A 27,596-nucleotide genomic window follows, 5' to 3' on the forward strand; every position below is an offset into this window, starting at 1 on the left:
CTGCAGTTGAAGAAAATGTATCTGTGGTTAGAGATTCTTTTAGTGCATCTGAACAATGAACTTGTACCTCTTGCAGTATTATTTCAAAATAAAGACATCTGCTGTAAAAGCCTACATTTATTTTATCTTAGCTCTGAAATTCTTATTTGAGAGCTTGTAGGCAAGATTTAAATCAAATAAAACTTGTCTCCAGTTCTCACCTAACTTAATAATTTGACTGTTTAGCTTTTTTTTGGTGTGTAACTAGAATATTAAATATTGGCTCTAGAGGAATGTTTGGATCTTCTCCAGTAGTTTATAATGTAATATTTTGTTTGATAAACTCAGCATTTTATGAAATAGTTTAGATTTTGTGGGGGAGAACTGCTCAAGCTGAAAGCTCAATGGTATCTTGCTAGTTATGCTTAGATATTGTATGTGGTACTCTGCAAAGGTGAAAAATGACAAAACAAAGGCAAAGAAACATCTAGTTTATTGCAAGGTCACATTCAGGAAAAGAAAGTTCTATGTAAAAATCATTTCTTAGCAAGATGTAGCTAAGTGAGTGAGATACCTACAAAAACCTCACAAGTAAAAGCATTTCACCTATGGTTCAAAGAGACCTATGCTATAGTGTTCTATACAGTAGAAAATGATATTGTAATAAACTGTTACACTCCTGATGAGGTCAGTTTAATTCCAAGTTACATGAAAGAATAACAGATCATGTAGGTGAAATTAGAACAGTTCTGTGTTTTTATGGTTAATTATGATGACTTAATGGTGTGAGCTTGTTGCCAGGTGAGACACTTCATTCTGTACTTACTTGAAGCAGCTGTTAATAGAGGGGGTTTCTAAGTTGTCTGGCCTTGCACTTAAATAAGGTTTTTGTTTGACTGGTTTTTTTAATAGCTTGACTTTAATAAGAAAGCAGTAAGATTTTTTTTTTTTTTTAATGTGTGACTGCATCCCTTTGTTTTCCCAGGAAACAGTTCCCCTGCTATACCCAGCAGATCCTCACAGAGCACTGTAACGAAGTGTGGTTCTGCAAATTCTCCAACGACGGCACGAAATTAGCAACAGGATCTAAGGACACAACTGTTATTATATGGCAGGTTGATCCAGTAAGTGTGAAAATGGGAATGAACTTGTCTTGCCCTTTCCTTTCAGCTTTCTCCTGCTAGGATGGTGTGATTTTTGTAGGACAGGCTGACATGTACTGTAGCCCTGCTACATCCCATTCCCTGGGATGTAAGTCTTGTAAATCTCATGGCAGTAGGATATTTCATACATCCTTCCTGCACATATCTATTGGTAGAAATATAAATAAATAAAGAAGCTGATTGGTGAATCTAAACCTGTTTTGACTTGTAGAGGTGATTATGAAAATATGTCCATATATTTCATAACAATTGAAGACTGGGAATAAACTTGAACATACACACACAGCATTTGAAGTTGCTAATGTTTGTGAAACTCTATCAGAAATAAGATCCTTGTGGTTTTTTAACCACACTGCTGCAGGCTGGTATGTGAGGTGGAAAATGAAAGGTTTCTGCAGTTCCATACTGGTATTCAGTGGGGTTTGAATCTGAGTTTCTTTTCTTTCACTTCAGGTTAAGAAGCCATATAATCTGAGTCCTTTTTCCTGTTAAAATGATGGGAGGACTTGAACACCCTGTTCCATGTGCATAAATGTTAAGTAGCCCCAGAACTAAAGCAGGCACCATGGCTCTTTCAGGCATAAGACTGCTGTGGTTTGTGTCTTACTGGGGCCAGTGTGCTGTGGGCCAAGAGCTGCATAGCAGCAAAGCTGACTTCTGTTATTTAGTTTGGAAATTATCTGGGTTTTGTTTGTTGGTTTTGTTTTTGTTTTGGTTTGGTTTTTCCTTAGAGTAATTTGGGTGAATTAAGGATCAAACATTTTTTGCTGCTAACTTGTCAATTGACTGTAGATGCACATCTTCCTTCTATATTGATGGGTTTTAATACCAAACATCTTGATTAGTACATCTTAAAGTGAATTGTTAGCTAATAGCTGCTTAGTAAAACCACATAAATGTTTTGAGCCTTTAAGCCTTTTGACCAACAGTTGCCAAAGAATAAAAATCTCTAAAAAATAGTTAGTGGGAAAGTGGTTTTGTAGAGTTTTATTGGTTTGTCTCCTTTTTTGGGTGCTTTAAAAAAATTGCAATGCTTTCAAGCAGGTGGATACTTAAATAGGATTAGGCCACATCAAGTGATTCCTGTTTGCCAGAACATGCTTCTCACATTTCCTGTAGCAGTTGACAAGGTCTTTTGACCCATAAATTTAAAGTGATTTTCAAGGCTTTAGGTATACAGAATTATTCTAATCTGTTTGCATAAACTACATGGAAACAAACATCCAGCAATGTCTGGGCAAGTGGTGGGAGAGCCCTGTTTTAAATGAACAGTGTTTGATTTTTCCACACACACTTAACATGTGTGAGAATCCTTCATTTCTCCCTTTCTTTCTTCATTGCCCCTCTTGAAGTGTAAGGACACTGCTCCAATGTATTTTCTTACTTTCATACCTTGAATTTCTTACTCTTTTCTAAGACCCAGCCATGTCTAGACTGTGTTAACCTATGCTTCTGTTGTCATTTCCATGTGCTAATTTCAAAGTTCTGAGGAAGGCTCAGCAGCATTAAATAGTGTCTTGAGTTGACTGGGTTTGTGTGGGCTGCATTGTTTGACTGTCAGGAAGTGTGGCAGAACCTCTGTGGAGCACAAAAGGATGAGCACACTGTGCATCACCTTGTCTCACATGCATCTTTGTTAAGAGTTCTCCTTTAACAGGCTCCTTAAAAAAAACCCTTCTGCATTTTCTGAAAACTGTTGACAGGTTTTTGGTGTTTCAGCCAAGGAGCTCAGCTACTGCAGACTTGAGTTGATGCCTGAACAGTTGCTTGTCATACACAACGAAATTTTGGAAAGCTGCATGTAAGGGATAGAAGTGCTGAGATTTCTCTTGGTGGTGGGTGGGAGGCAGGTTGACTACATTTGGAGATGTTTGCCTGAAATACCACTGCCTGCTGTTTTAGAGCATGGTATGGCAGCTTTATGGTATTTGGGGGGAAGTATGAGAGCAGTATGGAAGATAGTAACAGCCCCAGAGTGCTATCATTAGAAGAGGAATATCTTATGTATCTTGTTCCTCATGAGTTTCAAATATGCTGAAGTGACAGGCTACTTTAATCCTGTTGTAAAAAAAAAAAGTGTCTGTTCTAGACAAGCTCCAGGATGTGAGATGATGTCAGACATGACTCAATTTCCTTGAAAATCACTTTAACTACAGACACAGCAGTGTCTAATGCAGTCCAGGAATAATGATTAGAATGGGAAAGGGGTCTTGAGGAGGTCCATTCATTTGCCCCTCTTTCTCTGCACTCTTATTTTTAGCTCACTTTCTTTTGAGGAATTTACTTTTTCTAGCCAGCAGAACCTCCAGTGTTGCAGGCTGGCTGAGAGTCACCAAATCCCTCAGAGCTGATATCAGGAAATGATCCTGTGTGTCACTCTTCCCCTGGTCTTTCTCTTCAGAATCAAGAAGTGCTCTGTTGATTAATACTGAAAAAAAGAGAGAAAGGACAATTAGAGAAATCAAGCTAGAATTTCAAATTAGTCACGCTTTTTGAAAAAAAAAAAAAAAAAGTGGAGATATAAGCATCTGCCATGCTTGGAAAAAACAGGGGAGGGTGGGTAGAGGGAGGACAATTTGATTGCCCTTTCCAAGAGGCTTCAGATAATTATTGTCAGTGTTTTAACAAGCTCTGTTCTGCTTGTGTATATGCTGTTCCCAAGAATCAGTGCTAATACTGTACTGAAGCATGTTTCTGTATTTAGGAAGCCAATGTGTGGTTGTTTCACAGTATCTAGCTGTACTATTTATTTTTACAAGCTTCTTGAAAAGTCAAGTTCCTCTGACGAGGCAGCAGTAAAACAGTTGTAATATAGAGATGATACAAGAGGCTGCATGTGCCAAGTATGCTTCATTCACTAAATCTGGCAGAAAACAGCTTGCTGTAGGCAATGCTTCTGAAATAAGAACACCTCTCAAGGAAGATTTTAAAAATATCTTTCTGTAAGTCTCCTTCCTTGAGCAGCACACACAAGATACATGCAAGTTTATAAAAATATTGGCACTTCAAGGTTTTCCCTTGTCAGCAGCTGTGAAGATTTTGGTTCTCTATTTAACCAGAACAGGTTTCCAATGTGTCTTTACTTTTCAGAAAGTAACTTAATTCTGTAAAATACAGATGATAGTACTTTCATATTCCAGTAGATGTAGAAAAACTTGACTCTACAGAAATCTTCTGTACTAAGGCAAGTGTAATGTAATGTAAAACTTTGTACTCAGTGGTATTTCTTGAGTTTTATGGTCAGAATCACAGAACATTGGAACAAAAATACCTCTGAGTGTTCTTGTTTTGAAGGTTGAAGTTAAGAGCTTTCATTTTCTGGCTCTGTAAACTGTCAAAGCTCTCATGCTGTAGATGGATGCTGTGGAAGTGTGCAATGTGGTGGGAGTTGATTTGCAGTGTCTCAAGAACACCTCTCCTGTTCCAGGACACTCACCAGCTAAAACTCCTTAAGACGTTAGAAGGTCACGCGTACGGCGTCTCCTACATTGCCTGGAGTCCGGATGACAACTACCTTGTTGCCTGTGGCCCAGATGATTGTTCTGAGCTTTGGCTCTGGAATGTACAAGTAAGTGGTGGCTGAGAGTGAAAAAGAAAACTTTGTGCTGCTTTTGTTTCAATCTCTAAATCCCTTCCTGAAAGAAGGAATCGCTGCGGGCTTGTGCCAGAGGTGGGAGTGTAAAGAAGAGCTGCTGATCTCGCTGCCCTCCTCTCAATTTGAAAAAATAATTATGGCAGCTTGCAAATGCTCTTTGCACTTTGGACAGAACTGAAATTGGAGTTCAAGTCTAAGTGTCTGGGACTGTGCAGCAATTCTTGTGTGGGTGGTTACTATCATTTCTGAGAAGGGATGGCATAAATGCATAGGATGTCAGAGAGCTCCTGAAGAGAAGGACAGCAAATGAATCAAGAGAAGCAGAGGGCAGAAGTATCACTGAAGGGAAGAAGTAAGCAGTTGCTCGTTGATGATTTTAGCAAGTAGGAAAAGTAAAAGATGCAAACTTCTGCTTTATGTAACCCTCCCGGTGATGTCAGTGAAAGAGGCTTCAATTCATAATTTCAGAACTTCATTTTTCCATCAGGCACTTGGGCATTTTGCCATTCCCTCCATGAATTTGAAAATCACTTTCTGCTGTTGAATTTTATGGGCACTTGAGTTGATATAAAAGCTTCCCTTGCCTCAGCTGAGAGCTGTATAGACTTCCTTGTGCTGCCTTGGACTCTGAACTAATGTAGTTTCCTAAAACAAAAACGTTGCCTTTCTTCACCCTTGGAACACTTTTCTTCTGTTTAATTGACTAAATTGGCTCAGTGAGGAGTGCTGCTGACAGTGCCACTCATTGGTGTTCTGTCTTGTGAAATGGTGGCTTTATAGGCATGAAAGATAAATTTTGGCATGGAGATCTTCAGCTCAAGGAGGAAAACATTCTAACTACTGTGATATTCCTAACTTCTTACTAAAATATATTTTGTCACCTCTTTTCTTCTAGTCTCTCCCTGCCTCCTTTCTTTGAGTGTTTTGGGTTTTTTTCATTTGATAGTGCTTGTCACTCTCTTGGCTTGTTCCTATGATTTCTTTTCATTCCACTCAAAATCTTTTAGCTGTCTGACACACCAACTATTCCATCTCTCTTGATTTGAGAGACAAAAGAAATTGTCCTGAATCAAGTCCAAATTCACTGGATATGCTAAAGTAGTTCTGCCTTTCCATTGCATTATTCATAAGTATGTCTTTCTTTTTAATAAATATGTGCACCTCCAAACTATTGTTAACAGATAAAATTACCAGTGCCATTTTGGGAAAGGGTTCTGGTGTAAGGCCCTGCTGCCTTTGTTTATTTTCCAGACTGGGGAGCTGAGGACAAAGATGAGCCAGTCTCATGAAGACAGTTTAACAAGTGTGGCCTGGAATCCTGATGGGAAGCGTTTTGTAACGGGAGGGCAGCGTGGACAGTTCTATCAGTGTGTAAGTGCTCTGCAGCTGTCCCTGTGAAGGCAAAGCAAGGAATTGAAAAGCTTGGTCAATGCTTTTTTGGGTTTTGTATTTGTGTGCACTGAAGGTTCTGATCCTTTGCAATTCAAAGAAGCAATACATTAATGCAGATATTTCAGCAGCACTTCTGTATGGAGCAGTTTGAAGGGTTTGAGCATTTTTGACCTGCCTCAAGGAGGATTTGTGGTCTGGAATTTTTTTTCTTAGCTGCTTCAGAAAAAAACATTAATAAAAAGCAGTACCTTTGCCCACAAGTGTTTTTATTCCACAGAATTTTGACTACATCTTTCTTAGTTTTTGCATGCAGTCTTTGCTTAGTGAAAATAGATGTGAAACCCTGATTACTTGACTAGAGCTGGTTTGGGGTGGTGGTCCACAGTTTCACCACGTTCTTGATTATTTTTTCAACTTGTTCCCAGAATAATAATAATAATAATAATAATGTGGTATGCAGACTTCACTGTGAAGGTCAGCTCAGTGATGGGGTGCAGGTGGCATGAGCAAGTGACAGAAGGGATTCTCTGCTCTCAGGGGTGGATTTCTACAAAAGCCCTTGGTTAAGACAACCAACTCCTAATTCTTTAGGTCCTACCTTGTAAAGGGTAAGATTGCTTTCTGTAGCAATTGTCTGACTAGAAAGACAGACTAAAAAAAGACATTTTTATTTGTGTCACAGCTCCTCAAAAACCTGAGACTAATGGTTGAATGTTTGTTGGTGTTTTTTTTTTCCTTCTGCTCAGGATTTAGATGGTAATCTCCTTGACTCCTGGGAAGGGGTGAGAGTACAATGCCTTTGGTGCTTGAGTGATGGGAAAACTGTTCTAGCGTCGGACACACACCAGCGAATTCGGGGCTACAACTTCGAGGATCTCACAGACAGGAACATGTAACTGCCTCTCTCTTTGGTTCTGAACTCCTGCTTCCTAGTGGCAGTTGTGGGGGACAGGATGGGAAACAGGTTGTTAAATGTTCTCAATATTAAAAGATGGGACAAGAATTAGTGAGCAAGTATCGGCAAGCAGCAGTTGATCAAATATTGGTAATAACTTCCTGAGCACTGGAGTAGGTTTCTGGTGGATGTTTTGGCATTTCTTTCTGTCATTGGGAGTACTTGTAGTCCTCTCAATTCCTGACATATTTTGGTAGATTCTGCCTTGAATTTAGGAGTTGAGGTCTGGAGTCCCTTTTGGTCTTGGTGTTTGGCTTCACTATAAACAAGTATTGCAGACCTGGCTTATGCTGGTTTCTAGAGCCATACCTTATTTCAGTTTTGGAACTGTTTTTCCCTGATCATACTGCAGAGACAGAACATGCCTGGTGTCTTGGTGTTGCATCATTATCTGCTTATTTTGACTCTCATGTGTTATCATTTCAGAGTACAAGAGGATCACCCTATTATGTCGTTTACTATTTCAAAAAATGGCCGTTTAGCTTTGTTAAATGTAGCAACTCAGGTGAGTTGGGGATGTTGAAAGGAAATGGAAATAAATCTTCTTGCAACTGCTACCTGTTTTTAAATACTTTGATGTGAATTGGAATGTTTGATATTAACTAGTTGTATATTGTGTAATATGAAGGCTTTAATATTCATAAATACAGCATGGAATTATTATCTGACAAGAAGGCAATCCTGTTCTTGAAACCTGATTTTTTTTGACTGATTTATAGCCAAGAGTTTCATATTGGGAAATATGTACTATTAAATGTTATTATCTGGCTGTTGCATTGAGAAGCCAGATACAGCAAGAACTGTGGCACTTTACATGTCTGGGGCACAGATTTTATTTATCTATTTCTGCTTTTGAAACCTTGGGTAAAAATAAAGCTTTCAGAGAGGAAGGGACCTACAGTGAAAGTTGAGTTGAGTAATTGGATCCATCTTTACTCTTTTCATCTACCAACAGTACTGAAGTGGGCTCTAAAGTAGTGCACTTCCAGGTGTAATTTTTTGTCATTGTTCAGAAGAATGCTATTAATAATACTTAATGATAAAATAACATTCTTTAAATTTCTTATTTCCAGGGAGTTCACTTATGGGACTTACAAGACAGAGTTTTAGTGAGAAAGTATCAAGGTGTTACACAAGGATTTTACACAATTCACTCGTGTTTTGGAGGTCATAATGAAGATTTCATTGCAAGTGGCAGTGAAGGTAACACCATTCTCCTTTGGGCAGAAAACTGGAACACTGTATCCTTCCTATACCTTCATCTTATAGATGACAGTTGCTAACAACAACATTATAAAAGCAAACCAAGTGGCTCATGAAATAAATTTGAGGCTTGCTGGGATTGTGGCATACTTCAAGAAGTAATTGTGGGCTGGCAGACAGAATCTTCTGAGAGGATGGCAGAGGTAGAACACATAATTGACTCTTTTGTGTTCCTCCTCTACAGCAAAAGCATCTGCACAGTTTTAATTAGAAGTGGGTGGGGTGTTCTTGAGGATTTTTTTTTTTGTGGTGTGATATTTAGACTTCTGGTTTGAGTAAAATGTACTTCTGGGGAATAACAGCTTCATTTGCCTGTTGAAGATACAGGTGTGGTGAGGTTATTCTAATTTCCATAGAATCATTTTAATTACAGACAGAGTAGTCTCAAATTAGGCAGTTGTTGACGTAGTCTGGTAGAGTTTCTTGGTGATTAAAGGCTTTGAAGTATGTTTTTATACAGCTGTCTGTGGCAAGAGTAGAAATTGTTAAAAGCTTATGTGTTGAATTGGTTTGGTTTTGTCACTGGTGCAGTGCCATCACCTGCCATGGAGGTCACTTTGAATTCAAGCTTATGCAGGGCCAAAAATTACACTTGTAATATGTAAACAAATTACTGTGACTACTGTGTAACTCACAGTTCTTAGGAAACAAGATTGGCCAAGGCATTTCCTACTCTGTTTTTGGAAAATATGAAATATGTCTAAAATAAAATCAAGTTTCACTCTCTGACTATATCCAGTGGAATATGACTGAAGGACAGCACCTCCAGTCTTCCAATCCAGTGTGAATCTTTTCCCATGGCTGGACAAGCTTCTTTGTTTGAGACCCTAGTGCCTGGAAGTTCAGGATTTAGCCATAACTGTGTGCAGGTATAGATACTACAGTGTACCAGTCATTTTTGTCCCCCAGTTTGACTTTCACTGTTTAAAAACCACTGAAACTGGTTGTAAGGAACTGATGGGTTCTTAGATTTGAACTGTCTGAAGCTGTCACCTTTGTGTAAATGTGGCTATTGAGACTCTTTTTAAAAGAGAAGTGAACAATAACAACAGGTCACATTCTCATAGCTGGCTTTAAAAAGTAATTGATCACATTGTCATAACTTCCTAAAACATCTTGTCAGGTTAGGTAGGGGTTTTCCTGGCAATTGCATCCAAAGGAAGAAAATAGAGGTCTGTCTCAGAGGGGAATTGACTGCTGCCTTGAAGTAGCTATCTTGTTTTTTCCAGACCAAAGTACTGGTTTGTCTTTAGGCTTTGGTTACCTGGCAGAGCAGAGGCTTGTGTGTCTATGTGTGAATTGTGTTGTCTGGTGAGTGGCATGGATGTGCAATCCCCTTGAAATCTTAGGTGGAATGGAAGCACAGCCAGGACATTTGCATCAGCACAAGGACATGTGAAGGTGGTACCTCAATGAGCTGGTTCAGCACAGGACAAGGGAGCTACCACATAGGAAAAAGCCTTGAGGCTTTCCTAGCAGAAAGGTCAGAGAGCAAGTTTGTTTTATAAGGGGCTGGGAGGAGGAATAGAGGGAAGATTGGTTTGTTTGCTGAGCCTTCAGTGGCGTCTATGTGAAAAAGCCTCTCAGATAGATCAAAATAATTTCATTTGGTTGCTAGACCCCAATACTAAGCTTTTGTGTAATACTAGCAATACACACTTGTCCAGTTTATGTGACTCTGTTTGGAATATTCCACAGACAGTCCTAGACAGGTAAACCCACAGGCTTGTTACAGGCTGCTGGTCTGCAGCTGGGAAACCCCCCCTCCTTCTCCCCACCCTCCATTTATTCTTAAATATGGTTGGTTATAAAGAATGACTCTTCTCTAAACAGTGCAGTAGAGGGTCTAACCAGTTCCATATTCTATTTCTACCAAGTTGCTAGAAGTAATTAAAAGCTTCCTATCACAAAATAAGATGTGCAGGGTTTATTTGCATCTACTTCAATATGTACAAATTGATATCTTTAAATACCACACAGTAATTGGTTGTCAAAGATAGTAATAGCTCACAGTTTGAGCCATTAAGCTTTAGCACTCCCTCGTTTGCTCTGTTTGCACTTTCTCTGGAGTGTTACAGGTTTTTAGTATTAAGATGTTTTTCATAAACTATAGAGCTGTGATCTTATCTGGTACTCATCAACAGGAGGTGGTTATAAATATTCTTAGTACTCATGACTTTATAATGCATTTACTAATTTGCAAATACAATTATTTGAGGGGGAGAAAAAAAATCTGCAAGTCTTCCTTTTGAATAAGATTTTAATTACAGGTATGGAGTTGTAGAGTAGTTTAGTTTCTCTTTTTACCCTTGTATTGTCTTACTTGCATTACAGTCAAACGTTTTCCTTCAAACACCAAGTGTAGTAGACTGGCAGGTGTTAATGGAAGAGTTTTGCCTGTGTGTGCTGGTGTTTGCAGGGGTTTCAGGATGAGGGAAGAGATGAGGATCTGACTATGTTTCAGAAGGCTGATTTATTATTTTATGATATATATTCTATTAAAGCTATACTAAAAGAATAGAAGAAAGGATTTCATCAGAAGGCTTGAAAGGAGTGATAATAAAATCTTGTGACTGACCAGAGTCTGAGACAGCTGGACTGTGATTGGCCATTAATTAGAAACAGCCACTTGAGACCAATCACAATCTACCTGTTGCATTCCACAGCAGCAGATAATTATTGTTTACATTTTGTTTCTGAGGCCTCTCAGCTTCTCAGGAGAAAAAATCTTAAGGAAAGGATTTTTCATAAAACATATCTGTGATACCTGCGTTCTTTTGATCACTTTTAAAAGCAAAATTTTGTTAGTGCCGTTCCACACCAGAGGCTGGAGTTTTAATGAGAGCAGGTGTGAGAGCGAGTGCTGCCGGGTGTGTGCAGAGCAGTGCTGCTCAGGCTGCTGTCCCTGTGTTTGGCTCAGATCACAAGGTGTACATCTGGCACAAGCGCAGCGAGCTGCCCATCGCCGAGCTGACGGGGCACACGCGCACGGTCAACTGCGTCAGCTGGAACCCCCAGCTCCCGGCCATGATGGCCAGCGCCTCCGACGACGGCACCGTCAGGATATGGGGACCAGCGCCTTTCGTAGACAACCAGGATATTGAAGGTAAAAAAAAAAAACAACAAAAGAAAAAAGGCCTTGCTGAAAAATCAGTCACTGCTTTGTTTGTTTTTTTCCTAGTGTGTGACCGGTGGTTTTTATCGGAGTTGCTCATTTTGTGTACGGCCGGTATTTCCAACATTGTTCTGACGTGCCCCTGTAGAAAACTGTGGTGTCACTAAGAGCCTAGGATTATATTAATTTATTTATCCATAAAAACCTGGCTTTCAATGCTTAGGTTTAGTAATATACAATGTTATTAAAATTTAAACAGTGCATTCTAACCACACTGCAAATTGAGTAATGGTATTGGAATGGTTACAAAAGGAATTTGCAACAGAATTTAGACAGACTGTAAAGTTTTACCCTAGAGAACCTGTACAAAATTGTGTCTTTACTAACCATCAGTAACCACATGTGTCCAGGGGAAAGAGAGAGAATGCTCATTTTTTTGCTGCCAAAATGCACCCAGGTGTTCCCAGCCCTTCTTGCCTCCCCCAGATTGTTAAGGAGGTGACTGCTGGGCAGTTGTTGTGCACTTCATATGCTTCTGTCATTATGTATTCTACTTCACAGTAAGAATTTCCAGGAGACATTAAAATGATATATAGTATATCCTATTGCCACAGAACCTCATGGATGTGACACCAAGGGGAACCTGGGCAAAGCAATCAAAGAGAAATCCATTAAGTGCTGGTAGATAAGTAAACACCTCTAGTTCAGAATGTCCCTTAGGTAAAAATGGCTGAAAGTTGGAAGGTTGTTAGGAGGAAGAATTAGCTCTTCTCCCTGCTCCAGTGCTTTGATACATGTGCTTCTAGTCTTGGACTAGGTGGACCAGCCTGGCTAATCTGTAAGACCTGGAATGCCCCCATAAGGAGTCAGAGCCTGTCCTCCAGCTGGTTTTACTCATGGCTTTGTTGTTTGGTTTTCTCCAGTGAGCTGCTTGCTCACTTTCTTAGTTCCTCCAGAAAATGAACCAGTAAGTGCCATCAAAACCAAACCAACCACAAATGGATTTCTCACAGCAGTGCTTTCACAAGAGGTGTAGGTGCACAGAATAATACCTAACCACTTAGGAATCCTAAATGGGTGACAAGACAGCTCTGTCCTTAGCACACTCCCCATGAACTTGTGTGTAAATGTGTGTTATGTCTTTTTGGAACAGATGCTTTTTGAGTACCCACACCTAACATGCTAAAATAATTTCCAAATTGTTATGAGTAATTTTATCTAAAAGAAGTAATTTTAAGCATGGAATTTAGCTACAGTATAAGATCCATTAACTAGTGCATGTTGAGTTAAAATTTATGTAAATAGACTGTATTAATTACCTTGTGATAGAAATATGAACTGTTGCTAAGATCTTCAAGCTGTGATTTCTTTCTCTCTCTGTGTTTTTGTTTTTGCTCAGAGGAATGCAGTAGCATGGATAGTTGATGGCGAATTTGGAGCAGACGACTTCAGTTTAACTTAATTAGTCGTATTTTAAATGGCTTGGGATTTGGTGCAAACAAACATGATTGATAGCTGGACAGACATGCTCGTCATGAAAAAAGAACCATTTCTGAAGCCCAGTTGGGGCCAAACATTTACCACCTTTGCTTCATAGTAACCAGTCGAGATGAAGCACGTCTTTCGAACTTTGTTGGACACCGTGTTGAAATTACCCCCCCATCGGTTGTGAAGAACTGTGCTACATTCAGGCTAACCATTGAACTCAGTATATATATTTTTCCCTCCTGCCTTTTTGTCTGGCAGGCTACTGTTCTTGTTGCTCTTCTGTGTAATGAAGTTTAAATGCTTGTTTGGAACACTTTATTTAACAGTTTAGAAGGCTTGATAGAAAGAGTGCTTTAGTCTGAAGAGTATACATTGGATAGGAAAGTATTTCCTTCTCTTGTTTCTCAAGTCTCTCTCCGCCTTACTTAGCTTGAGATCTTTGCAGCTTGGTTCATGGATTCTAGCCTTGCCCGTTGCGCAGTATATCTATCAATTGAGAGGATAAACCAATGAACTATGTCAAAAGCACTCTCAGTATCACATTTGACAAAAAGTTTTGTACTTTTCACATAGCTCGTTGCCCTGCAAAGGGGTTAACAGCACAATTTTTTAAAAATAAATTATTTATAGGATTAAAATGACTTCATTTGTATACATTTGGAATTAAAACAATGCAAGAAGTGTCGTGAAACACGGTATCACTGATGCTTTTCTGGAGTGACCTGAGACCCAATCAGAAGCAGTGGCTGGAAGGAGATTTCTGTAGGCAGTAAAGCTTGTTTCAGATGGAGGAATTCACTGTCCATCTCAACAGTTAAGCTGTATTAGCTAGGAGAAAAAAGCATTCAGACTGCACCACCAGTCTAAGAGCTGAAACAAGAAGAGGTCTTTTGGTTTTTTAAAATACAGAAATATATGCAACAATGCTGGTGTAAAAGGTAGACTACACTTTGAGGGAAGAATGTGTTGAAAGAGTCCTTTCTTCACAAAGTCAACACTTTGTATAAGTAATTTACGTACAAATCATAATTAAACACTTGTATTAATGATGGAAATTTTTTCTTTATTTGATAAACAGGGGTGGACAGATTTTGTTGTTGAGAATATACTTTTAAGTTTGCAGATTTAAATGCCTCTCCCAGACCTTGTTGCAAGCTGGTGCTGTGAACATCTTGACACATCTAGGAGTAGTTCCACTAATGTCCCATATTAAGAGAAAGCAAACATTTATAGTTTAAATATTTATTCTTTTTGACATAAACAGATGGCCTGGCATCTCTGTGCTTCTGCACTACACACAAATCCATTATGGGATGGCACTGGATTCCCTTTTGCCACCTTGGGTGGAAAGGTAGTGTTGGTACTGCTGCAAAGTAAAGAAGGAGCAGGGAAGGGTGTGCCACCAGAGTCCTGTGAGCAGAAGTGTGGACTTCATCCTTTCGTGAGATCATGATTTAGTGTCCTTATTAGCCACGTGTGGAAGAAGGGTGGGGGAAGGTTTGCTGGGATTCCTGGGAAGAGAGGTGGAGCCACTCTGAATGGGAGTGTGGTGTTTCCCAGAAAAACAAAGGTTAGCAGGTTAGACTTTTTTTTTCTTTTAGATTCCAGCCATCCAGTGGTGTGTTTGTCTTGCCTTGTGTGCAAACTTAAGCATGAGTTAAGATTCTGATACTGTGGTTGAAACCAGCCCCAAATCTGACATATGAGTCTTCTAATACCTCCAAAACCAGGTAGGAACTTAATGTTCAGCCTTAAAACTAAGGTGAATGCTTTGATAGCAATTACTGTTTCACAGCACTGAAAATACATGTATAAACTTAAGATTATACATCAGTTCCTTCTTCCTTTAATCAGCTCTGGAAGAAGCTCTTTATTTCCCTTCCTAGTTCAGAAAGTGTAAGATGAGTCAGGCCTGGGGCCTTAATGTTGCAGGAAAACAGACCAAGTTCCCATGGTCAAATTTGAGTAAGCTAAACCTTGGGGTTTAAGGAAAAATTAATTACCTAAATTGTAAACAGTAAATTGTAAAATGTTTTACATGTTCAAAACATGGTACAATTCATAAGCAATGCCAGCATGTGTATCTTTGGAAGTTACTCTAGTATTGTCTTACTCTGGAACTTAGGTTTTCAAAGCAAATATTGTATAGAGAGAGTAAGGAGAAGAATGGTTTTGATGTCTCTTAATGTCTCATGCAGTGGTCTGTCACTACATACTCATGGAAATAAAGTGGGAACTTAAGGCAGGTGGTGAAGGCTGGATCAAATGTCAAGTGTAGATTTAAAGTTTTGTGTGCACTTCAGGCATTTCCAGTGTGGTGGCCATAACTGACCAGGGTGAGACTCCTTCCCTGCTACAGCTGGGGGAAGGTGTGGGCTGATGCCTGCTTTCCACAGCAGTGCAGTTAGGAATTCAAATGTAGGACCTCTGCAAAAACACTGCCCCTCTCTTCTGGCCTTGGATTGTCCCTCTGAGGTATTTAGGAGCTGAGTTAGGGAGCAGCACGTGTGGGACCTCTCTCCCTTGGTGTCCTGGTGCAGCCATGGCATGAAAAGCTCCAAGCAGGTGGCACTGCTTCCAGAGTGTCTCAGTGCCAGCCTGCTGGCATCTCAGGACAGAAAGGGGAGATTCATCTTCATTCTGCCACACTACTCAGTCCCACAGCAGCTGCCATTAGAGATGTAGCAATGAGTACCATCCCAACCTGGAGATGAAAGACCAACCTAAATTATTTCCAACACTATGTGGATTGAAAAGTACCAATACTTTTTGTGCACAGACAATAAAATGAGACTGGGGTGGGGTGGGGGGGGGAACCCAAATTAGTTTGCTCATTTGCAACACATTGATTTCCATGTGCTTAAAAATGTTCATAGGCTGGAGTGTAAGGCTGGAGCAAGTACACACCCACAATAAATTACTGTATTTCCAGTCAGCAGGCCCATGGTTTTAGAGAAGAAAATACTGTAAGTGTGTACTCATTTTGTAACTTTCTCTGGTCACCTGTTGGCTTCAAATATTCACAGTAGCCCCAGGTTATTTTCAAGGCAGATCTCAAAAAGAAATGCTGAAGCATTTTATTATCTGAATGTTCTTTAGCTGTTCAGGTAAGTAATTTTCAAGGCACAATGGAACACAAAAGGGAAAATGGTAGCTCTGTTCATGTTTTGGAGGGGAGGGAAGTGGGGGAAATGACACCTTTGTTTTTAAATTCCCTCTGTCTTTTCTGAAGTTCTCCAACTTTAAAGTTAACTTCTCTTTATGATTGGAGCAAAGATGCAAGCTAGAAATCTGCCCAGATCTTGCCAGTTACTTCTCAACTTGGCTTCAACCAGGTAATGTTTAATAAAACTGTCTGCTGTTGGGAGTTGGTGTCTAGTTGTGTATTTTTACACTGCTAAGTGATACTCCCACCCAAAATCAGTTCTGGAAGTTTCCTTAGCAGGAAGCCAGGACTTGTACAATTAGCTGTAGCTCGAGGGGATATGTTGTAGATCCAAATGGGGAGGGAGGTAGAGAAAAAAGAATGGACATAAAAAGCAGGATTTACTGACCAACAAATAAACTACTGTAACTCAAGGGGGAGGAGGAAAAATGCACTTTCAATAGTTTGTCCATATTTTTAGCTACAAAATACACTTGTATCTAATTTCTTTTTGAGACGACTATTAAGAGGAACACCCATCCCATAAATGGCTAATCCTCCTTTTGCCCTCCTCCTGTCTTTTCCACATTGGCTTGAGTCCATTTTCAGCTGCCATACTTGATTTTTGAAAACTGCTACTTTTAACAATGTCTAGAAAGCAAAATCATTAACTATGACACTTTTTTTAAACAGGGTGGACTTAATTGAAGTGTGCAGTGTTGAACTACTGCTGCAATAGCTGCCTCTAGTTGAAATAAACTGTAGCCAAGTTTTCTGTCTATTCATCCAGATAATCTGGATTCAGTCAAACATCTGTGAGAGTGTTCCTCCCATCTGGTGTGAGTGTGTGTGTGCATGTGTTCCACAAACAGACAGAGAACCAAATGTTCTAGGTACTTGTCATGTTTTATTGCATACTTTAAGTCGTGTGTATGTGAAGTGTCCTTTGACCAGAAGGTTTTGGTTAATATCAGTATATTTTTATAAATTTGAAATTCATTGTGCCCCATCTTTTTTTCATAAACATTTTTCATTCTTAGGGTATATGTGCTAGATTTGAAACTTAACATTTTTAGGCACAGATGGAAAAAGATATTGGCTCCTTGAAAACACATGGGACAAAATGGATCCTCAAAGCATGTATGTACTTACAAACCAAGCTGTAGAGATCAAGAAAAGAACTTTATTGTTGATCTCAAGATTTCTAAATTGTCAAGATTTATATGGAGTTGTGGTGGAACTAGTTAACACTTAGAGCTTTTGGTATGTAATGACTATTTGCTATGGACTGATATTAAATGTTTCAAAGGATTGCGTTCTTAAACTTTCTGGATTTTTGTTACTCTCAGATATTATTAAGTAGTTAAAAATTTCTTTGCTATATTACATTAAAAACATAAGAACTTTGGGTCTCGTATTTATTTTCACTTGTTTTACTAATTATTTACAGAACACCGTTTTAACTTTTTTATTTTATAAATGTGTAGTATTTTAAACATATCTTTAAAAATTGTTCAATTGGAACTACATTAACTTCTGATTTGTTTTTATTAGGATTTTTTAAAAAAAATACACTTTTTCCATGTCGGTGCACAGCACTTAACAGAAATGTTTGTATTCCCTTTCTTTCAATTCAATAAACAATAAATAACTGGAATGAATAGTTCTTAGTTTCCCTAACTTCACTTATATGACTGACTTGGATGTTAATTTCTTGATCAATAATTGTAGATTTCTTCCATATTATTTCACTTCCTCGCTAGGAAAATTAATTTGTGGCAGTGTAGCTGCAGCTGAGTCACTCAGTGCTGTGTCCAGGCTCTGCTGTCTGCCTCTAATCCACCTCACCCTTGTGTTTGTGCTGTACTTTAGCACTTGACCTGCCCCTGTCCCAGGCTGTGCTTATCTCACTGAGGCTCTGTGAAACCCATCATTCCTTAACACTGCAGCCTGCTTCAATATCACACTCTGGTTGTTGTAGGTGATCTCTGAGTTTTATGGGGTTTTTTTGATACTTCATAGTAAGAAGGTGCTCCTAAAGTACTTGGATCTCCTACCTTTGTGTTCCCTCCAACTTCTCCTCCCTGTGCCTTAAACCAGAACATCATCTTTGTCCTGCATTTTTATTCAGCTCTCGCTTATGTTGTGTTAAAAAGTTGTGCCTGAATTTCCACTCCCTGTAGCTTTTCCAAACTCAAACCTTTTGCTGGTTTGCATTCAATTTTTGAATTCTTTTTACTTATTGATGAGAAGTCTTCACTCCCTCTAGTAGCACCTTTGTATTAACTTTGTTCTCTCCCTTCCAGTTTAGGCAGCACACAGATAATTATGGCTTAATTATGCCTCATTCTTCTGCATGTCCTCCTTCGTGCCACTTGTTGGCTGCTGGCATTTGCAGGAGGGTTCTTGGGTTGCAGACCCACTTCAGCCATAAATTACTCACACAGCAGATGAAGGGAGTTACTAACAAACCCAGCCAAAAAAGCTGTGCTTCATCTGCTGTCCTGTCTGCCTTTAACAGGTCAGAAGAGTGCAAGAGAAACAGGTATATGAAGTCTATGGGCCTGGGACTTTCCAGCATTTGTAACATTGAAGTCCTGTGGGTTTGGGATTTGATATTTTTGGGGGGTTATTTTAAAATCTGCTTTGGGTTTTTTTAATGTGTTTTTTTGGTTTTTTGTTTGCTTTTTTAAAACAATTCAGATTATTTCAAAGAAATTCCACAATGCACCTGAGAGTAGATGTGCATTTCTTAATCAGCTTAAATCCAAATTCTGCCTGAGAAGAGCCCTTCCTTACACCTTGTCCCTGCTCCCTGTGCTCTGTGTGTGCCTCACATGTGCCAGGGCTGTCACCTCATCCCAGAAGGATGGCAGTGCCAGTTGTCTCCTCACTTTTAAAGAACTGTACTGTTCTCAAGGGTTTGTATGGCTCTGTTCCTGCCAGAACTGAGGTGCTGAAGGTACTGGTAACTGTTCATAACACACAGCCCAGATTGTCCCACTGCTCCTCCAATGTCCATCACACCCTACACTTAAAGGCATAAATGGTCTTTGGGCACTTGTCCAGCAAAATCCTAGAGAGCTTCTTGTGAGAAGAGAGAATTAGAACAAAGGTCTGGCATTTCTGAACTGATAAAGATTTGCCTTTTTGGGCTTATCAGGGTTTCTGGTTGATTGTTAACCTGCATGTAGAATTGTTCTTAGGACTACTACTCAGACTACTGATTTACCATGTTCCATAATACAAAACCATTTTAGAAAATCAAACCAGTCATTTACTAGATTGAGGGGGCAAATGTATTCTTTAAAAAACAGGTTCAATAACCAACAGTCTGTAGCCAATGATTAATTAGGGGGAAACATGCAATTCTACACATTTTAACTAACCCCCCAAATGCAGAATTCTTCACTGTGTTCTGTAATCTCTCTGATGCAAGATGATCCTCTTTGAAGCTGGCTGGGCTGTAGATTGTGGCTGAGGAAAAGGGCTCAGTAACATCACTTAAAAGTTGGAATCCCTGCAGGACTGATTTATTTTCACTGATTAGGAGTTTTCTATCAATCATAGCTAATGGTGCCTCACAAAGTTGTACCTGAATACCTCAAGTCCAAAGGGAAAGAGTCTGAGTGAACAGGAAGGAATCTGTATTTGACCTCACACCAATTTATAGTGATTGTCAGATGATTTTTTTTTTTAAATCAATCTCAAGTTTCTTATTGTCTTGAATTCTGTATGCTAAGCTTGGGTTTAAATTGCCCTGTTCTCTGTTGAAAAATAAGGAGTTTTGTTTTTCTTACCACCATAAAAATTTCTGTGCTCTGTGGGTCTCCCAGGAGTGACATAATTGCAGTATCCCTATTTCCAGCTAATTAATGGTTTTAGCTATTACAAATACATTTTTTCTGAAGATCTCTTTTGAAGCAGGCACTGACCCTGTACAGTAAGAAGGCTTCAACATTACCAGTGTAATTATTCAGCAGAATTGTAGTCTCTGAAACCTGCTGCTGAGGTTTTTACAAGTCTTAAAATCAGTTGTTGGATATAAATGAACAGAGAACTTATTCATCATGTTTTTAGAATAAGATACCAAGCTGCTAGTTTGAGTAATGGACTTACAATTAAATGAGGGTAATGCTTATGTTTTTCAGTGTGAAACAAGTTTAGTGAACTGCATCTATTGTCATCAGCACAGCAAGGACCTGACTTAGGCCCTTGCTTCCAAAAGTATGTGTAGTAGGTTTCTTTGACACACAAATGAAGTAATTCAATTGCATACCATAATCTGCTAAAAAAGTTACTGACTTTCTACTCTTCTGAAGTTTTATTTACTCTTCTTTCTCCAGACCTACCTCCTGTCAGAGTTCTGGCTTTACAGGGCCATACTTTTTGTAGTTTGATGTTGTGCTGTCAGGCAGTCAGTGTCATCCAGCTGGGGTAGCTGTTTCCTTAGTTATTTTTTTAATGAGCACAATTTTCATCATTCATCTTTAACACAGCTTAACCTGGACTCCATCCATCAAAACTTTAAAGCCAAACTTCTCCTAGAACAAACACTGACCACAAGGTTATCTACAGCAATAAAGCATCAGTAATGCCTTTTCATGGCTAGCCCTGAAAACAGTTGTTGAATTCAGCTGTACACTGAAACCCCAGGTTCTTAAAAAAGCTCATAAATTTTCAGATGGAATTACAGAAGTGTGTTTTTTAAGTGTTTTAATTGTTGTGTTTGTTCCAAGAGTCCTGTTTGCAAGCACATATAAAAAACTTAAAGACAGTTATTGGACAGTGAGGGTACAAACTCAGGTTTATCCACTTGTCACTGATGCAAGAGCTGCACAAAGAGAACTTGCTGGTATCACTGAAGCGGAGTCAATCAGAACTGGAGTGAGTGGGGTTATGGGTTGCCAGACCATTTCCCTGAGCTAGACTGACTCTTGTTTCACCCCCTTGGCTGTGCAAACAGCAGGTTCAGGGAGTAGCAACTGTAGATAGTCTCTTGCTCTGTAACCAACTCCACCCCAGTGCAGTATGATCTTTACTTTATCTGGATGTCCATGATGCACTTCAATGACAAAATAGGAGTTGAAGGGAAAAAGCAAGTACTAATCATGTTTATCTGTGTTCTTACACACAAGTTTCATATCCACCAAAGGGAACTTAATCCATCCAAATGCAAGACTTCATATAGATTGCTGCAGCAGAGTGGGGAAGGGAGGAAAATATCACTTTTATTCCATTGATTTTTGTCTGGAAAGAATACCAATACAAAGATGCAAGCTGTGCTCCTGTTCCACTTTGAAATCTGTTCCAAGTGCTCCTTCAAATTAGGCTCTGATAGGACAGCTTGGCAGCCAAAGTCTCATCCTGACTCCTCTCAGCAAGAATCAGATATCACTGCTGCATTTGAATGTGCTCTGGAACAACCATCATTAGCTAACAAATGGAGTTTCCCTTATCACCATTCAATTCCTATGAGGTCACTTTTGTAAGCAAGGATTTCATCTTACAGAAGCAGCAGCTCCAGAAGTTTGGCTTGTAAAGGAACAAAAACAACTGCTACACAGATCCAATGCCTTTTGAAAATATTTTATGTTAAAAATACAGAAAAATATTTCTTGTTCAAAGAGGAAAAATATACTGCATGACGACACTGATCTAGGTGTGTTCGGGAGGTGTCTGTGGCTCCACAACCAGTCACTGGAGTGATGACCCAATTTGGCAGCTAAGGGTTCTCTTTCAACTTCTCAATCATTTATCAAAGCCAGAATCATACTGTGACAAAACAGAAAACATGATACCAGTGGATTACTGAAGCTTGTGCAAGCAGGAGCAGCTCTCAGTGTCACGGGAGAGCTGCACTGAGAGAACCTGAAACAGAAAGTCAAGGCAGCCCTGCTGTGTGCTGTGCTTATGAAGACAAGGCTGCAGGAGCAACACTGCAGCACAGGAGCAGCAGCTCTGCCACCCTGGAGTAAGCAGCCTTATCACACAACACATCTATTTGTAACTCAGCCAGATCAACTTCATTTTTTAAAAACAGAACTTGCAAAATAAACTTGCTGCTCAGTATTTCCTTTCTAAACAGGCCACTTACTGTAGGTGCTGAAAGCACGAAACTCTTTATGTTGTACTTGTGGTTTTGATTTTAAGGAATAGCCTGAGTTTCCAAACAGTGTTTGATCAGAATGAATAAAGGCATATAGTGAGCCCAGAGATAGCTGTCAAAATGTATTACCAAGGCTTAGCAGGATGCAAAAAGCTAAGACATGAATACCAGCAATTACACCACTGGAATAGAGGGGATAAAAATAGCTGGCAGACAATCCCTTTGTTGCTTGGGAGCAATTATTGAAACTAACCTGTAAAGGTACATGAAGAAACAGAGCAGATGAAAGCCCAGCTTAATCATGGCTTCTTTCATGTGTGATTTCAGTTGTCCTCGGTTATGGATCTCTGTGGGATCAAATACTCCCATGTTTCCACTTGGCACCATAATGTACCTGAAAGTTAAAGAATAAAAAAAAGAACAAAACAAAAGCCAAACAAACAAAAAAATTTAGGAAAAAAAAAGAGCACACAACAAAACCCAAAAAACGTTAGGGAGTGTCAGGGCAAGAGGCAGGGGAAAGCTTGCCAAGAAAGAACTTTCATCTGAAAAGCTGTTTCACAATTCAAGGTAAGGGAGTTCTGGATATTGCAGCTATCTCTGCCAGTACAACCCACAAATAATAAGAGAACAAGAAGTACTAAAAACATCAGCCCAGCTTCCTAGGTGTAAGTGAGAGAGATTCCAGGTAACAGCCAATTCCAGCTCACTTTAATTGCTGTTCACAGTTAGTTGTTGTCATGGGGAAGACACCCACCCACACTGGAAAGATGCATTAGATGAAAGGGACTGGAAAAGAATCTAATTTAACTAAGAATCAGTAATTTCTTTAGCAAAAAACCTCACAGAGAAAATGCCAAACTCCAGTGGTCACACTGAGATGGCATAAGCCAAGGCCCTGTGCTGTTACTGGTGCCTTTGTCACAGCCATCCTGGGACACCCCAGCACAGACAGAGGCTGACAGGGTGAGCTGGGCAGAACTGAACATGTCAAGTTCTGCTGTCTGAGCCCACATGAGAACAAAAGCTGAGTGAAGCCAAGTGGAATGAAAGCCAAGGAAGCATGAAAGCAGCAAACCAAATGTTTGTGTCCTGTGACAAGTGAGCCAGCAGCATGTTCTCTTGTCACTAGAATTTCTCGAGGGAGCACATGAAGTTCTCACTCCAGCTGAGCTCAGGCTACAACTTCACTTCACTCAGATGTCATACAGGCTCTACCTTCCTGGAATCAGATTCTTTCCATGCAGGAATTTAACTCTCTAACCAGTTTTAGAAGGGAAAGCAAGTGCCTACTTTAATAGAAGTACACAGTATGAAGCAGCAAGGTGGTAACCAGCACAAGAAATTTTGACAGCTTCAAGGAAAATGCATTCTGTCTGTGGCATCTCAGCCTTGCCTAAATGAAACATCAAACCCTAAACCTGCCAGCAGATCCCAAACCAAATATTGGTCACTACAGGTCACAGCTGTACACAGAGAGGGGCAAACAAAACCAGGCCAAACCATGCCCTGTGTGTGTATTAGGCAACATTTATTTATTAAGCATAAAGTTACAGTCTCATGTTTCTCCAGCTTAGAAACATTTGGAGGCTTTGCTGGCAGTTCTGTAGGAAACAAGGGTGATATTTATCAATATTTAAATAGCACAGCTATTTTGCCCAACCAGGTTATCAGTACAGAGATCTCAACTTTGTTTTAATGAGAGCTGTGAAACTTTTTGTTTAATTCTACCAGCCACTCAACCCATCCCTGCAAACAGTTAGCCCTGGCAGGTTCAGGCAAACAAGAGTTACAGCCAGCTTTCCATACCTGCACATTTAACATGGGGCTCTTCCCTCAGTAGAATGACTGGAGGTAATTTGTGACAAATCCACATCCAGTTTCCATCAGCTAAACCCCTGTGAAGGGTCAGTTCTCCACACACCAAATGATGTCAGAGGAAAAGAACATGGTTTGAAGTGACAGTCCCAGTGCTGCCACATGGAAAGCCCCATGGTAACTAAACCATTTCCAAGGGTGGCATGTACATTTCCTCAGTGTACAAAGAGCAGGAACACTGACACCTGTGCTAGGCTGAAAAGGCTGCAAATCTTCCCAAATGGAAGCTTCCTTCCATTCCAAACCTTCCAAATGCAAACCTGCAGGATGGGGGCCAAAAGCAGTGCAGGTGAGGGGATGGCACAAGTCAGTGAATGAAGGAGGGTGCAGGGGACAACACCACACCCCATGGTTTTACAACAGATCAGGAATGGCATGAAAACATTATTAACTCAGTTTTCAGTACTATTTCATAATCCCAATTAATGTGCTATCATTTTCTGTCAATTTGGGAATGACCCACAAATGGGGATTTCTGGGCACTAAAGAGAATGCAAGCAAAGGCCAAAAGTTTCATGACCTTTACCCTGTTGGGTTTCTTGTCACAAGAAATGATGTCAGTTTGATCAGTGAAGACTGTCAGCAACTGAAAACATCTCAGCATGCCATATTATTCATCTTTGTACTACACTTAAAGCTAAACTAGTAACCAAGGAACCCCAGAAACCCTTGAGCACTTACCTGTATATATTCCACGTGGCCACTGGCAGGTTGAGGAGAAAGATGAACCAGTGCAATGAAATAAGCATTAATACAGTGACAACAGCATGGCCAATCACCTCAGGCACCACCCACTGCAAAAAAAGGGGAAAGAGGAAAGAGTTACATGCACAACTCTAAATTCCTTGATGAAAAAGACATCTATTTGGGATTACAGTCTGATTATAACCATGTAAATCTGAAAAGCTGGCAGCAGAGGCATGTGGTTGCATCACAGTGTGGACAAATGAATACCTTCAGGCAGGTTCCACACTAATAAGCAGAAATCAAGCCCTGAGATGTTGTAACAGAGATGCTTTTTCCAAGCATCACCAACATTTCTGGAGAGCAGCACAGTCTGAACACAATTATGCTACACAAGCATTCAAGAAAGAGAACTGAGAAAGCAGAAAGAGCTCTTTTGAAATCACTGCAGAGAGGAGTGGGTTTAGGGATTCAGATAATTAAAACCTGCACAAACAGCCCCAGGCTTGGAAAAGATAAGAAAGGGGATCAATACAAAAACTGGCACCATTAAACTGGGTCAGCCCCTGGCAATTCCACATTCTTGGATTGACAGGATCCTGTGCCATTCCCTCTCACATTGAGGAAAAAAATACCTTTAAATCAAAGTGAACACACAGATGGGTAGGGCACAGTGATTTAATGATTTAATGCTAAGAGTTTTAAGCAGATTCATTTAAAATAGTACTTTGGTAATGGAGTTTACTGAAAGATGGGCATCCAAAAAAAAAAAAAAAAAAAAAAAAAGACAAGCAGGCTGAAATAAGAGAAAGAGACACATGCAAAAAACATGCAAAATACTGCCAGTCAAGGTACCCATCACACCCCAGTTATTTACAATGCTCAGGTGAAGGATGTGGTTTTCTCAAACCACAGCAAATGCAAAGAAGAGCAATTTACTTTATTGAGCTTGGAGCAGCATGATCTAGCATTGATGTAGTCACATTCCAGATCTGATAGCGTGATTATCTGAGGTTCAGGATAAGGAAACACATTATGGTAATTCAGAATACACAAAGCTTTACTTTTATCCAATAAACTGGGGACAACCCTCTGCTCTCAGCATCCACTGCCTTGCTCTGTCAAAGGCATATTTCAATTAGTCACAACTCACTCCTATTTTAGACAGAAGGTTTGGCTATATTTTATCATCAGGCCAAGTGATTTTATTATGTATTCCCAGGGGCAACTATTGCACAAGTGCTAATGTTCAGTTCAGCCCTTAAAACAGATCAGGCAGGCAAACTTGCAGTATCAAAGTGTTGATACAATTGTACAATCAAACAGTATTTTTAGTATCAAAATTGTTACTACAACCCTTGGACAATTGTATAACCAAACAGTACTTTTAGTATCAAAATTGTTACTACAACCCTTGTAAAATTGTATAATCAAACAATATAATATAAACAATATAATATAATCAATGATCCTGCAGTTCTGTGACACTGGCAAATGCTGTTTGATACTTTTAGTATCAAAATTGTTACTACAACCCTTGAAACCAAAACTTAATGGGCAGGAGAAGCTGCTAATGCACTTTTAAACTCTCCTCACACAACTGTGCAGTTTTAAGCAGTGCATCTACTTTTTTTTCCCTAACATTTACAACAATATTGAATTAATTATTACTTTGCTAGGAAACAAGAGGGTAACGTTCATTACTGAATGAACTTTCAGACTGAAACACGAATATTTCAGACAGAAAAGTCCTCTTAAAAAAGGCTTAGGATGCACATGTGCACCTCACCACGCTGTCTCATGTAGAGCTCATGGTTCTTTTCTCCAAGGAAATGAACACTAAGACATCTTTTTCCTAAAAAACGGGTAAAGTCTGTTCATTTTTCAACAACTTATCTTTCTAGGAGGAATATTTTTTTTTAATTGGTATTGTTAGAAGAACTGGGCAGTCCCTGAAAAATCCCATCAGGACTGGAAGAACACGCAAGGAAAAAAAAAAGAAAGAAAAAAGAAAGCCAGTTCTCTTTTATTGAGAAAAAGGGAAAAAAGGTGAATATGTGCAAGATTGCGGACCAGCCCCTAACAAAAGAACATTGAAACGCAGCTCGGAGCACACAGAGCCAGCACAGCGCCGGCCGCGCTTCCAGGCCCGCGCAGCTCCCTCAGCACCGCTCCCTTCCTCAGCCGCTCCCGCTCCCCTCAGCCTTGCCTGTGTCCCCTCAGCCCCTCCCGTGTCCCCTCAGCCCCTTCCGTGTCCCCTCAGCCTCGGCCGTGTCCCCTCAGCCTCGGCCGTGTCCCCTCAGCAGCCCCGCCCGTGTCCTCTCAGCCGCTCCCGTGTCCCCTCAGCCGCTCCCATGTCCCCTCAGCAGCCCCTCCCGTGCCCTCTCAGCAGCCGCGGCCCCGCGGAGGGAGCACGGCCCGGCTCTGAGCCCACTCCAGCCCGCTCCAGCCCCGCCCCGCCGCCCTCAGCCCCCCGCCGCCTCAGCGGGCCCGGCCCGGCCCGGTGATCCTCGCTGCCCACACCGCGTCCGCCGCAAGGAGCAGGATACGAAGTAAACGGAGAGGAAGATGAGGGCGCAGCAGTCGATCAGCGAGAAGATGAAGACCACCGACTCCATCCCGCCACCGCCGCCGCCGCGCCCGCCGCGCTCGGGCCCTCCCGGCCGCCGTAGGCACCGCCTCGCCCGGGCGGGCCCGCGCAGCGAGGCACGCTGGGAAATGGAGTTCCCTCTCCGGCGGAGTGGCCGCCATGCGGTACCGGCCCGGCCGCGTCTCCGATCCCCGGCTGAAGCAGCGCATCAAGCAGGTACCGCCTGCCCTCCGGGGCATC

General features: G+C 40.5%; 3 protein-coding genes across 7 annotated transcripts in view; 2 read left to right on the forward strand and 1 right to left on the reverse strand.

The window, feature by feature from the left end:
* The window catches only part of WDR26 (WD repeat domain 26), a 31,700-nt gene extending 13,948 nt beyond the window's left edge, over positions 1 to 17,752 (forward strand). Inside the window, exons 7-14 of the mRNA XM_071422008.1 lie at positions 965 to 1,103; positions 4,570 to 4,710; positions 5,989 to 6,108; positions 6,876 to 7,021; positions 7,511 to 7,589; positions 8,158 to 8,287; positions 11,268 to 11,453; positions 12,862 to 17,752. Coding sequence (XP_071278109.1) covers positions 965 to 1,103; positions 4,570 to 4,710; positions 5,989 to 6,108; positions 6,876 to 7,021; positions 7,511 to 7,589; positions 8,158 to 8,287; positions 11,268 to 11,453; positions 12,862 to 12,887 — 967 coding nt within the window. The 3' untranslated portion in view covers positions 12,888 to 17,752. The remainder of the gene's footprint in view (positions 1 to 964; positions 1,104 to 4,569; positions 4,711 to 5,988; positions 6,109 to 6,875; positions 7,022 to 7,510; positions 7,590 to 8,157; positions 8,288 to 11,267; positions 11,454 to 12,861) is intronic.
* On the reverse strand, positions 455 to 27,472 carry CNIH4 (cornichon family member 4). 2 transcript variants are annotated; one of them, XM_071422133.1, is made up of 5 exons: positions 27,316 to 27,472; positions 25,706 to 25,774; positions 24,764 to 24,876; positions 22,458 to 22,598; positions 455 to 3,570 (listed from the first exon to the last, which is right to left on the reverse strand). In XM_071422133.1, the coding sequence occupies exons 1-5, from the start codon at positions 27,382 to 27,384 to the stop codon at positions 3,546 to 3,548; spliced, it is 417 nt and encodes a 138-aa protein (XP_071278234.1). In that variant the 5' UTR covers positions 27,385 to 27,472; the 3' UTR covers positions 455 to 3,545. The 2 variants fall into 2 exon arrangements, with proteins under 2 accessions (XP_071278234.1, XP_071278225.1); XM_071422124.1 differs by lacking the exon at positions 455 to 3,570 and adding an exon at positions 21,669 to 21,870.
* The window catches only part of NVL (nuclear VCP like), a 53,940-nt gene continuing 53,788 nt past the window's right edge, over positions 27,445 to 27,596 (forward strand). For 3 of the 4 annotated variants that reach the window (XR_011678442.1, XR_011678448.1, XM_071422006.1), the window contains exon 1: positions 27,445 to 27,572. Coding sequence is in view for 1 of the 4 variants with exons in the window: in XM_071422006.1 (XP_071278107.1) it covers positions 27,516 to 27,572 (57 nt within the window). In the remaining 3 variants the exon portion in view is untranslated. The remainder of the gene's footprint in view (positions 27,573 to 27,596) is intronic. The other variant, XM_071422007.1, reaches the window with a different exon arrangement.

This window comes from Agelaius tricolor, unplaced genomic scaffold, assembly GCF_023055355.1.
Source record: "Agelaius tricolor isolate 1412-34295 unplaced genomic scaffold, bAgeTri1.0.p SCAF_1, whole genome shotgun sequence".
NCBI lineage: Eukaryota > Metazoa > Chordata > Aves > Passeriformes > Icteridae > Agelaius > Agelaius tricolor.

What these genes read in the sequence shown, in the direction of transcription:
- CNIH4 (XM_071422124.1), bottom strand. Translation starts at nt 27,384, where the DNA reads ATGGAGTCGGTGGTCTTCATCTTCTCGCTGATCGACTGCTGCGCCCTC. An exon ending in GCCACGTGGAATATATACAG is followed by an intron (nt 22,599 to 24,763) that starts GTAAGTGCTCAA and finishes TTTAACTTTCAG; the next exon opens with GTACATTATGGTGCCAAGTG. An exon ending in TTCTTCATGTACCTTTACAG is followed by an intron (nt 21,871 to 22,457) that starts GTTAGTTTCAAT and finishes GTTTTGTCACAG; the next exon opens with TATGATTCTGGCTTTGATAA.